Below are 12,517 nucleotides of genomic sequence, written 5' to 3'. Positions count from 1 at the left end.
CCAAACGGCAACGTCTGAAAATGGTAATGACAATCCCGTACCGCAATTCTGAGGTACGCCTGATGAGGTGGATAAATGGGGACATGAAGGTATGCATCCTTTATGTCCCGAGTCACCATAAAATCTCCCCCTTTCAGGCTTGCAATGACCGCTCTTAGCGATTCCATCTTGAACTTGAACCTTTTCAGGTATATGTTCAGGGATTTTAAATTCAATATGGGTCTGACCGAACCGTCTGGTTTCGGGACTACAACATGGTCGAATAATAACCCCCTCCTTGTTGAAGGAGGGGAACCTTGACCACCACCTGTTGAAGATACAATTTGTGAATTGCAGTTAACAACTGTTTCCCTCTCGTGGGGGGAAGCTGGCAGGGCCGTCGGTGAGAGGGCATCTTCTCAAAGTCCAGCTCGTATCCCTGAGACACAATATCTATTGCCCAGGGATCTAACAGGGAGTGAACGCACTTGTGGCTGAACCTACGAAGGCGTGCCCCCACCGGGCCTAGCTCCGCCTGTGGAGCACCAGCGACATGCAGTGGATTTTTGTAGAGGCCGGGGAGGACTTCTGTTCCTGGGAACTAGCTGTGTTGTGCAGCTTCTTTCCTCTGCCCCCGCCTCTGGCAAGAAAGGATGCACCTCGGACTTTCTGGTTTCTTTATTCGAAAGGCTGCATTTGATAATGTCGTGTTTTCCTAGGCTGTGCAGGAATATAAGGCAAAATATCAGAATTACCAGCTATAGCTGTGGAGACCAGGTCCGAGAACCCTTCTCCACACAATCCTCAGCCTTCCATATGCCTCTTAAGTCAGCATCATCTGTCCACTGCATATTCTACAGGACACGTCAAGCAGAAATCGACATAGCTTTGACTCTAGGACCCAGTATACTCATATCTCTTTGGGCATGTTTTATATAAACATATCTCTTAAGACAGCATCTTTAATATATATATATATATATATATATCTCTATATATACATATGTATATCTATATACATACTAGGGTCTCAATCTCTGCTGATAAGGTACCTGTCCACGCTGCCACAGCGCTATAAACCCATGCCGACACAATCGCCGGTCTGAGTAGTGTACCAGAATGTGCACGCTATCTGCAGGATCCCTGAGAATAGCTGTTACGTCAGGGCTACCTTTTGGGCAAACGTGACACCCTAGGGGAAGATTCCCATCCTATCCTGGCCCTAGTGGGGAAAGGATACTGCCTGAGAATTCTTTGTGGGAAACTGCAGTCTCTTGTCTGGAGATTCCCGCTCTTTTTCATCATGAGAGGAGGGAAATTTACCTCAGCTTTCTTCCCCTTAAACATGTGTACCCTTGTGTCAGGGACAGATGAGTCATCAGTGATATGCAAATCATCTTTTATTACAATAATCATATATTGAATACTTTTCTGCCATTTTGGCTGTAACTTTGCATTATCGTAGTCGACACTGGAGTCAACCTCCGTGTCGATATCAGTGTCTATTATTTTGGATAGTGAGCATTGAGAGACTCTGAAGGTCTCTGCGACATAGGGACAGACATGGGTAGATTTCCTGTCTGTTCTCTAATCTTTTGTGCAATAAATTCACCTTAGCACTTAATTACACATATCCAAACAGGTGTCGGCGTTGTCGACGGAGACACCCTCTCACACACATATTTGCTCCATCTCCTCCTTAGGGGAGCCTTTTACCTCAGACATGTCGACACACACGTACCGACACACCACACACTCAGGGAATGCTCATCTGAAGACAATTCCCCATTAGGCCCTTTGGAGAGACAGACAGAGAGTATGCCAGCACACACCCCAGCGCTATTAACGCAGGAATAACACAGTAACTTAATGTTAACCCAGTAGCTGCTGTTTATATTGATTTTTGCGCCTAATTATGTGCCCCCCCTCTCTTTTTACCCTCTTCTACCGTGTAACTGCAGGGGAAAGACTGGGGAGCTTCCTCTCAGCGGTGCTGTGGAGAAAAAGCATGGCGCTGGTGAGTGCTGAGGAAGAAGCCCCGCCCCCTCGACGGCGGGCTTCTGTCCCGCTTTCATGTACAATTTTGGCGGGGGCTCATACATATATACAGTGCCCAACTGTATATTATGCAAACTTTTGCCAAAGAGGTCTCTAATTGCTGCCCAGGGCGCCCCCCCCTGCGCCCTGCACCCTACAGTGACCGGAGTATGTGGGTTTAGTGTGGGAGCAATGGCGCACAGCTGCAGTGCTGTGCGCCACCTCATATGAAGACTGGAGTCTTCTGCCGCCGATTTCGAAGTCTTCTTGCTTCTGTCTGCCGGCTTCTGTCTTCTGGCTCTGCGAGGGGAACGGCGGCGCAGCTCCGGGATCGGACGACCAAGGGTGCGATCCTGTGTACGATCCCTCTGGAGCTAATGGTGTCCAGTAGCCTAAGAAGCAGGACCTATCTTCAGTGAGTAGGGCTGCTTCTCTCCCCTCAGTCCCACGTAGCAGAGAGTCTGTTGCCAGCAGATCTCTCTGAAAATAAAAAACCTAACAAAATACTTTCTTTTTAGCAAGCTCAGGAGAGCTCACTAAGTAGCACCCAGCTCGTTCGGGCACAGATTCTAACTGAGGTCTGGAGGAGGGACATAGAGGGAGGAGCCAGAACACACCAGAATCCAAATTCTTTCTTAAAGTGCCCTGTCTCCTGCGGAGCCCGTCTATTCCCCATGGTCCTTACGGAGTCCCCAGCATCCACTAGGACGTTAGAGAAAATAATAATAATAATAATAATAATAATATAATAATGAGACTTGATACATCTCCCCCAGTCACACATAAGAACACACAGAGAATACATATCAGTTATAAAAGGACTTACCCTATTTATTTTTGCCTTCACAAAATAAATCCATAGGGCGGGATGTACTAAGCGGAAAATGCGGTAAACTCCCTGTTTACCGCATTTTCCTGATGTACTAACCCCCGGCCGGCAGGACAGCGCCACGGCGGGGTACGCCAGCTTTAGCTGGCGTACGTCCATAGAAGCCTATGGGCTTCTCTCCGCGGCGCTGTGTGAGGGATCCGATCGGATCCCTCCCAGCATGCCCTGCGGCCGCCCCCGTCACCCCGCGCATGCGCAGACTGACTCCTGGGGCCGAATCCCGGAAGTCAGGCTGCGCATCGCGGAGGACAGCTCTTATCGGAAGAGCCGTCCTCCGCAATGCTGATCGCATATGTTAGTACATATGCGATCAGCATCGTGGAGCAGGGCGGCGATGGGCGGCGATGTACATTAGTACATCCCGCCCACTGTAACTTAAATATTCCAGTGAATGTATACATAGATGTAGTATATACATGGCTGGGTAGCTTTATATTCATCTCATGCATAGTTAGTTTCTTAATGGCTCTATAAACCAACCTGAGCCCGTTGCAAGTGCTGATCGCAACAACCGAGTCTTCCATTCCTTCCACTTGTCCATGGTAATAACAATTGTATTGCTGCAGAAAGAGTGGGATAACATTCTTGGACATGCAGTGATTTCAAATATCTAATCCTATACATATATCTATATCTCAATGGATTTTGAAGGGTATGCGGAACCTACAACTTGGCTTTTATTTTCAATTCGTTAAGAACGGAGTTCCATAAATTTGCACCATTTGACCCAGCTTGTTTGTTGACCTCTTCTGATTTTTGCCTGCCCTGACCCTGCCTGAATTTGACAATTGAAGTTTCTCTGACTTTTCATACCTTTGCCTGTATTTGACCATTCAAGATTTTTTTTACCAGTCCAAACCTATTCCTGGACTTGAGCACTGAAGTTTTGCCATCTGCCCTGACCTCCAGACTTGACCTTTGAAGTTGTTCTGCCTGCCCTGACCATAGCCTGGATATTGACCTGCATGTCTGGCTTTGCAGACCTATTCCCAGCACTAATCTTATCCTGAATACTTCTTCTCCACTGCCACAGTACTGTCTAGGCTCCTTCGTCAAATTTTCATCTGTTGCACATCTGCGACAGAAAGTTTTTAGTACCGTGTTCTAGGTTCCAGACTATGATTTATTGCTTTATCTGGCAGCATGTCTATCTCCTTCTAATTCTGTGGAAAAATATCTGAAACTGCCGAAGTCCTGGGGGCACTGGAGTACCATGGTGGAATCAACTCCAAAAAACAAACACAAAAAAAAAAACAGGCGTGCTAAAGAGTTTCCTGTGTTTCAGCATAACACACCTAATTCAAAGGGTTTCAGGCAAAAATATATGAAAGGGGAGTGGTTTGTGCATTAGATCCCTGATATTGGTCTGTTTATCAAATCTTTTCACTATATACAGCCCACTTTTTACATGGAAACTACTGAGAAAGGATTGCTCAAAATAGTCCTATTCTTGATTGGGGTGTGGCTCATAGGGTCAACAGTAACTAGGTCGACAGTCATTAGGTTGACCACTATTGGTCGACAGTGACTAGGTCAACACCTGAAATAGGTCGACATGGTCATTAGGTCAACATGAACAAGGTTGACATGGAAAAAGGTTGACATAAGTTTTTTTTTTTTTTGGTGTTGTTTTCTTTGTAAAGTGAAGGGTAACCCCAGTTAGTACACATGGCTTCACTCGCCATGCTTCGGGGAAAGTTACTATTCCCAATCGTAGTCCACGTGGATCGTAAAGTATGAAAAAGGTAAAAAAAATGTGAAAAACCAATGTCGACCTTGTACATGTCGACCTAGTAACTATGTCGACCTATAGACCATGTTGACCTAATGCATGTCGACCGATAGTGGTTGACCTAAAGAGTGTCGTCCTAAGTGCAGTTTACCTAAAGTCCGGATCCCGTTGAATGAACTACAAAGATAGCTGGTCACCAGGTCACTTAGTGCTTGCAAAAATGGTACTGGTGTCTACCAAGTTTGAACTTCACCCATAAAAATAACTAAACAAAGAGATCAACCCTATTTAATTTTAAGACATTACAAAAATATCTGGTCAACCAATGGACAAAAAAGATAGATGCAAGCATACATAGACTTTTATTCATAAAATATGAACAACATATGAGCAACACTTAGTGGAATGTTACTAGACCTGGACTTGCAGGAAAGCAGCAAAGACTATGGGGGAGATGTACTAAGCAGTGAAAAGAGTGGAGACGTGAGCCCATGGCAACCAATCAGCTTCTCTGTATAATTTTATAGTATGCAAATATAAATGTTACTTCAATTCTGATTGGTTGCCATGGGCAACATTTCCACTGGCTCATTGCTCCACTCTTTTCACTGCTTACTACATCTCCAAGTTCCATCATCAAATTACTACTGCTTTTATTTTAAAAACAAGACGTTCACTTTTTGAACAACTTCCTGCTAAGTAATCTAGTACCCCATGTTGCAAGTGCGCTGTTAAGAGGCTTGGATGGACCTGCAAGGTCAAAGTGCAGTCATCTCCATTGAACAAATGCATCTGAAATTTTTTGTAAAACAAAAACAAATACCGGGGTAGATAGAAAAAGGAGGAGAGGAGAGAAGGGTAAGAGGGAAAGAAGAAGAAGAATAAAGTGAGACACCGGAAAATTGGGATGGGGGTCTCTATCGGAATAAACGTATCTATGTTCAGTATTCTGACTGGGGAAAGCCCAGTTCCAATCTCAGATCAGGAAAGGAAAGCACCCTTTCAGAACAAACTAACTGATTTAGCCTCAAAATATTCGGGGAGTTCCATAATCGGAAGGCATAGTGTAATTTTTAAACTTTGTTATACCTTAATGTCCTGATCCGCAGGCTACTACCCAAAACATCCTTATTTTAATCTACTGTTGGGAACAGCAAAAGTAGCATAGGGGTTAACGGGGTCAAACAATGTAAATCAGGGTGTTATTGGTACATCCATGCCTGAAGGAGGCGCAATGGCACATACCGGTACTGTGCGATTGAGGGCCTGCAGTCCTCCGTCTTCGCTGTAGGTAAAGTGCTGAAAGTCTTTGCTCACAAACCCTCTAAATACAATTAGTGACGTACAAAACATAATTAGTACTATTTTAAGATTGTGCAATATTTATATTTGATATTTTCTGTTACAGGCAATATATTTCTAAACTGCTGTGTAATGTAATATTATTATATATGTCAACCTTATTATTCCAGTTGTAGTTCTCTCACATATCTGTACCTCCAAACTTTCCTACCTCTATGTGAAGCCATATCTTCCAAATTCCCATCTGTACAGACTCATCTACCCAAATGTCACCCGTGTCCTCCAACTGTCACTCTGTCACTAAACCACCCATCCCAATGATCCCTCTATCACAATGCCATATGCCTAGCTGTGCATATACTACATTCCAATACATTCATATTGGCCATCTATTGCAAAACCATGCGTCCCATTTGTTCCTCTCTGTCCCTCTCGCGTGGGCCGATTCTCTGCTGCGACCGCTTTAGCTATTTTTGCCGTAGTCTCATCTGTGACATTATGCTACAGTAATGCTAGTATCAGCCCTTCCCCTGGTGTACAGGCATGCGTCCAAATGTCCAAGGACCAAGACACCAACATTAACCATCTTCAGATGTTGTTATACTGCTTTGTGCGTCTTTAGATGTCACCATTGGTCACACCATTGCACCAGCCCCCTGGTAGGTGCAGATCTTCCCTGAGAGTATGGCCTCGAATGTGAGTAATGAAGTGTCTGTGTACACAACCAATTTAGCATCATGTCCATGACACTCCCATGACAATCCCAATAGATGGCCATTTTTGTGAATCTGAATAGTCACAGCCCAGGACGCCAGTACATTTGCAATACATTCCTGATACGGTGCGTCTTAATAGCAACTGCGCCTCTGTGTGCACACAATGGGCGACATTCTGACCCGTTCGCACGCAGAGGTTCTTCGCTGCGGTGCGAATGGGTTGGAAAGGCGCATGCGCGGCGGACACATTGCGCACGCGCGTAGTTGCCGGGCGAGAAATGTGATCGCAGCGGCGATCGCAAGAAGACGGACAGGCGGGAGGCGTGCTGGGGCGGATACTCACCGTTTTCCAGGTGTGGTGAGTCCAACGCAGGCAGTGTCGAGGCGTTTGGAGGGCGGATGTCTGACGTCAGGACCGGGACCTTCATCGCTGGATCCGTCGCACTGGGTGACTAGCTGCAGCCCTGGTCTTGTTTTACTTGAAACTTTTTAGCATAGCAGGGATGCACAACCGTTCGCAGCCCTGCTATGCTAAAATACACTCCCCCATAGGCGGCATCAGGTTGATCGAACGAGCAGCAAAAAGTTGCTACAGTACGTGTGATCAACTCGGAATGACCCCCATTGTATAATACATTCGCTGTAAGGAAAGGGTTATCGCACACACAGTAGCAAAAAAAATGCTCACCTCTGAACATCGGCATTGCGTCATACTTGCCTACATTTAAAATCTCCTCTCCGGGAGAAGCCAGGAGTGGAGGCGCTGCTCGCCAGTGCGGGCTTTACATCACTAGGCTATGCCCCCAAATACTGTGAATTTACATAATTTAGCCCCATCCCCTCTAAAGCGTCGCAGATTTCCTGTATGATCTCCTCATCCTGCCCACTTCACTAGGAAGCGGGTGGGATGCGGGAGATCTGGTCACTCGTCCGTGGGTGCAGTAAACTGCACGAAAAATTGTGAGTCTCCCAACACTTGTGGGAGAGTAGGCAAGTATGTATTGCTTACCACTCTGAATCAGACCTTTGGTGTTAGTCTGTTATATCAGTGTTACCACACAGTATAAACCCACTCCGTTATTCCAAGGAGTGCTTATGCTTTATCTTTACCTATTCCTTTGCAGATTCAGTATTAGAGTACCATTCACAGTTGGGATGTTATAGGATATATTTTCATCCAGTTGCTCCTGTAGATAAAAAGAGATATGGCTCAGTTTCATTTTTTTGCAACAGTCTAACTCATCGCAACTCTAACTTATCACAAATACTTGTTTATTAGTGAGGGTGAACTGCGACCTTGTACAGTAGTTATATTCTGTATAAAGAATCCTCCATTTGTGTCATGCAACTTTATGATGTTTTAGTTCAAAGATCAGTTGACATTTACAACATATTACTAGGACTATATAAATTCACTGATCAGCAAAACTCTGCACTGTACTCCTCCTATATTATACAGCTGCTCCCCAGTCCTCCCCACAATTAAGCAATAGTGCACAATCAAGTTCAACAATAACGGAGAGGACGCCAGCCACGTCCTCTCCCTAACATTTCCAATGCACGAGTGAAAATGGCGGCGACGCGCGGCTGCTTATATAGAATCCGAATCTCGCGAGAATCCGACAGCGGGATGATGACGTTCGGGCGCGCTCGGGTTAACCGAGCCATACTGGAGAATCCGAGTATGGCTCGGACCCGTGTAAAAAGGGTGAAGTTCGGGGGAGTTCGGTTTCCGAGAAACCGAACCCGCTCATCACTAAATTTTTTTGACTTGTATGTAACCAACATAAATTCAAGACAGATCCAGGAAATAGGACACATAACTGTTTGTACTCCCTTGTTTAGGACTGTGGGTCTGATTCTGAGTTTCTTGCAGGAGAGGGGCTGCACGTAGATTCCCAATTATCAGGAATCTGCAGCTGCACAAGTCAAGGCCTATTCTGCACATGTGTAGAACGGGCCTTGTGATGATGACCGTATTCCCCCTGTGCCTGATTAACAGGCAGCAGCATTGTGGTGGAGGGCAGGGGGAGGAGGAAGGGCTCAGTTCCTGAAAAGGGAGAGGGGGGCTATCACCCCCGTGTTCTGGGGGAGGAAAGCCTATGGTCTTCTTGGTCTCACAGTCCACACTTTCGATGGCCAGCTGTGCTAAGCTGAGACTTACTCAGCTGTCCGACTGCTTACTTACTCAGACTTACTCAGCTGTCCGACTGCTTACTTACTCAGACTTACTCAGCTGTCCGACTGCTTACTTACTCAGACTTACTCAGCTGTCCGACTGCTTACTTACTCAGACTTACTCAGCTGTCCGACTGCTTACTTACTCAGACTTACTCAGCTGTCCGACTGCTTACTTACTCAGACTTACTCAGCTGTCCGACTGCTTACTTACTCAGACTTACTCAGCTGGCCGATACAGGAGATATATATATATATATATATATATATATATATATATATATAAACAGAAAATGAGGCGGCACTTGGAGACTGGCGTAGGTGATGAAAAATTGTATTAAACAGACAGTTTAACGTTTCGGGGACGTGCTCCCCTTCCTCAGAAGGGGAGCACGTCCCCAAAACGTTAACCTGTCTGTTTAATACAATTTTTCATCACCTACGCCAGTCTCCAAGTGCCGCCTCATTTTCTGTTTGCATCAGTATTGTGGGTTAGTCCCCAGGGAGGAAGGCACAGGAGCAAGGTTTTTATTTGCCACTTGTGGAGTGCCGGAGGTTCTACGTTGGATATATATATATATATATATATATATATATATATATATATATATATATACATACACACACACACAGCACTGTAGGCTCACTCTCGTTAAGCCTTGCCTTGCAGTGGCACAATAAAAAAAAAACATGGCGCCCGGTGCGACTACATTCTCAATGATTTGAGTATGCTGGGGTCAGTCGCAACTGGTGGTGCTCATGTTTTGCGTATGCATTGCAATTCTGCTAATGCATACGCAGATTTGCAAGTGCATCAGTAGGCGTCTTTTATCGTTTCTGGGCGGCTCTTCACATTTTGATTTTTAGCAAGAGTCGATTTGTGAACATCGCTGTCTCAGCTCCGATAGTGATCCATAGTGAATTAGGCCCTGTACGTGTTGCAATTACACTGGTTTATTGTAACTGCATCAATTACCGTTCTTTTTATATGTCTCTGATGCTTTTATTATATGATTTATCTATGCATAGGTACAGCTAATATTTCACTGTTTCATACACTGGGTTCTTCTTCAGGTTTGATTGTAATTGCAGAGCTACTCTTAGCAGTTGTGCATTACGATCCTTAGCATTGAGAATGCAGGAGGAGATGCATACCTCCGCCTTCCTGTATTAAGCGTTCCAAACTCAATAAGGCCCTCAGTAAATGCTGATATAATAATTTACCTGTGAACTGCAGAATTATCTGCTGCTTATTGGTGATAGACACTGAATGCAGCGCTGTTATTATCTCTTTTTTTCATGGAGAAGATAACACTGCCTTTCTTGCATGTACTGCTCTTGTTTATGGCTGACAATCATGGACAGTCTGCTGCCGCTCTGCATCTTACAGTATGTTGCAGGACTCATTCATGCAGAACGGGTCATGCACATGCGCAATACCGAAAATCTGTGGTTTAGGACGATGGGCGCAGGACCGACCAGACCCGAATCAGGCCCAACAAGAACATATTCACCTACCTGTAGATCATACTTGCCAATATTGTGGCTGCCTCCTCCGGGAGGAGGCAGCCATCTTGGCAAGGCAGAAGGCGTGGTGTGGCACACTGGGGGCGTGGCACCAGGTGCTGCTGGGTAGGGACGGGGGCATGTCAGCAAATTCCCGTCATCGTGGACTCACCCCCGCCACCCAGTACAGAGATTCCAGGTATTGTGAGGCAAGGGGGCGGGAGACTTGCCCACCCTTCCGGGAGGCCGGGAGCTCCACCCGATTTTCGGGAGACTCCCGGCCATTCCGGGAGAGTAGGCAAGTATGTTGTAAATATAACATATATAGACTTAGACACATGCCCAGACATGCCTCTTGGAAGGTTTTGTACCAGTAGCATGGTTTAAAGATACAGAATGATGGTGGCAATAGATCCTCTTTCTAGTCACTTCTGATTGGCTGCCTACGTATTGACCACTCCAATGTAATTTTGTTAGCATTGCACCTAAATGATATCAAGTTATGGCTGTCTGCATATGTATGGGTATTTCTAATTATACATAATTGTACACCTGATGCACGTATGATGCATAAATACTACTATTTTTATTTTTCTGTAAGTATCTTGAGACCTATGTGATTCAGCACACAGTTTTACGACAACATTTTTACATGTATGTTTGGGGCACGAAATGAGTCCCAATATCTCTCCTTTATCTAGCAAGCCATTACAATGTCTGAACGTGGGTCTAATCATTCAACACATCATGATGTTCCAACATACAGCCAGCAGAAAATATCAGTAGACCTTAACGCTTAGTAAAGATGACGTGGTAGTTGGCAGAAAATGACAAAGCAGAAAGGTGAAAGATAGAGGAAGTGGACCAAGAAGATGGAAACACCATGGAAAATGAATGAGACTAAGCAAACTGAAAGCAAAGGGCATTCACAGTGGTGTGGCATATGCAATAAGTAAATATCCCAGGGTCACGTTCTTATATCTGAACTGTGTGGAGTGACTATTTTCATGGCTTACATGGATGCATGAGGAGACTTCAGTGACTTTGAAATAAGGTTTGTGTTTGGGTCATACTTGTCTACCCTCTCGGAAGATGCGGGAGACTCCCGATTTTTAGGGTAGAGCGCTGCAGCCCCAGAAGGATATGTGGCTCTTCCACATCCTGTCCGCAACCTGACCGCTTCCTAATGAAGCAGGTAGGATAATGATAAAAGCCTGGAAAAAGCAGCGACGGTCTGAAGGTGGCAGGGCTAAAAGACATGGATTACATCATTTAGCCCTGCCTCCTACCTGCGTTCCAGCGAATCACGGGCATTTCCTGTTCTTGAGGGCGAGGCCTGATGACATGACAGTATGGCCCCGCACCCTGAAGTACCATGCTTTGTGTCCCATCCAAGCTTCCCCCGGAGAGGAGACAGAAGAAGCAGGCAAGTGTGGTGTGGGTGTGGTTGGTAGGAGCTTCATTGACCAAAACTGCTCAACTCACCAGGGCCGTAGAGAGCTTGGCATTGCCTGGGAAATGCAAGGGGCATGGCCTAATCACATGTCGGGATGCCGAATGTCAGTATCCCGACATCGGCATCCCGAGCGGTAGAATGCCCGCAGGAGGGCGAGCGCAACGAAGCCCCTTGCGGGCTCGGTGGCGAGCTACGCTCAATACACACACTCTATTCTCCATCTATGGTTGTCGTGGACAGAAAGTTTGTGACTCTGTGCACCGAGTATACCTGTTCGGGCTAGCTGCAGCACTTTGGTGACTAATCTATAGACAGTAATTGGTGATTAAATGCTGCACTCGGCCCTATTCGTTGTGTGGGTGTCTCCTATATATACAATAGGAAAATGGCCAATGTGTAGAAATATGGACCTTGCAAAATATAGGTAATAAATCTTTACTGATCAATTCAAAAAGTAATTAATGACATAGATCTTCCAAACAAATGAGAAATATAAGTAACGTAAGGATTAAATGCAGTTAATCCTGCAAATAAATTAAAAGTAAAGTAAATTAGAGTATAATGTCCCGCAACAAGTGATATTAACCTCCTGGTCAACACGGTAATGTGAGCGGTACCTGACCCTTGGTGAGTGACCAAAGAGACTAAGGGAAACACAGTCTTGAATGTCCTTCGGACGGCAGCGTCCCGCTCGTCCGAGTAGCTACTTGCACTTAGGTATT

General features: G+C 45.5%; 1 protein-coding gene across 1 annotated transcript in view; it reads right to left on the bottom strand.

The window, feature by feature from the left end:
* LOC135056676 (disintegrin and metalloproteinase domain-containing protein 9-like) overlaps positions 1–12,517 on the bottom strand; it is a 189,823-nt gene that overhangs the window by 120,149 nt on the left and 57,157 nt on the right. The window contains exons 3-5 of the mRNA XM_063962128.1: positions 7,766–7,842; positions 5,883–5,961; positions 3,386–3,465 (exon numbers count right to left, since the gene is read on the bottom strand). Of these exons, the coding sequence (XP_063818198.1) occupies positions 3,386–3,465; positions 5,883–5,961; positions 7,766–7,842 (236 nt within the window). The remainder of the gene's footprint in view (positions 1–3,385; positions 3,466–5,882; positions 5,962–7,765; positions 7,843–12,517) is intronic.

Source organism: Pseudophryne corroboree, chromosome 3 (genome assembly GCF_028390025.1).
Source record: "Pseudophryne corroboree isolate aPseCor3 chromosome 3, aPseCor3.hap2, whole genome shotgun sequence".
NCBI lineage: Eukaryota > Metazoa > Chordata > Amphibia > Anura > Myobatrachidae > Pseudophryne > Pseudophryne corroboree.
Note: the sequence above shows the minus strand (reverse complement) of the source record. Positions and strands in the feature narration are given on the sequence as shown.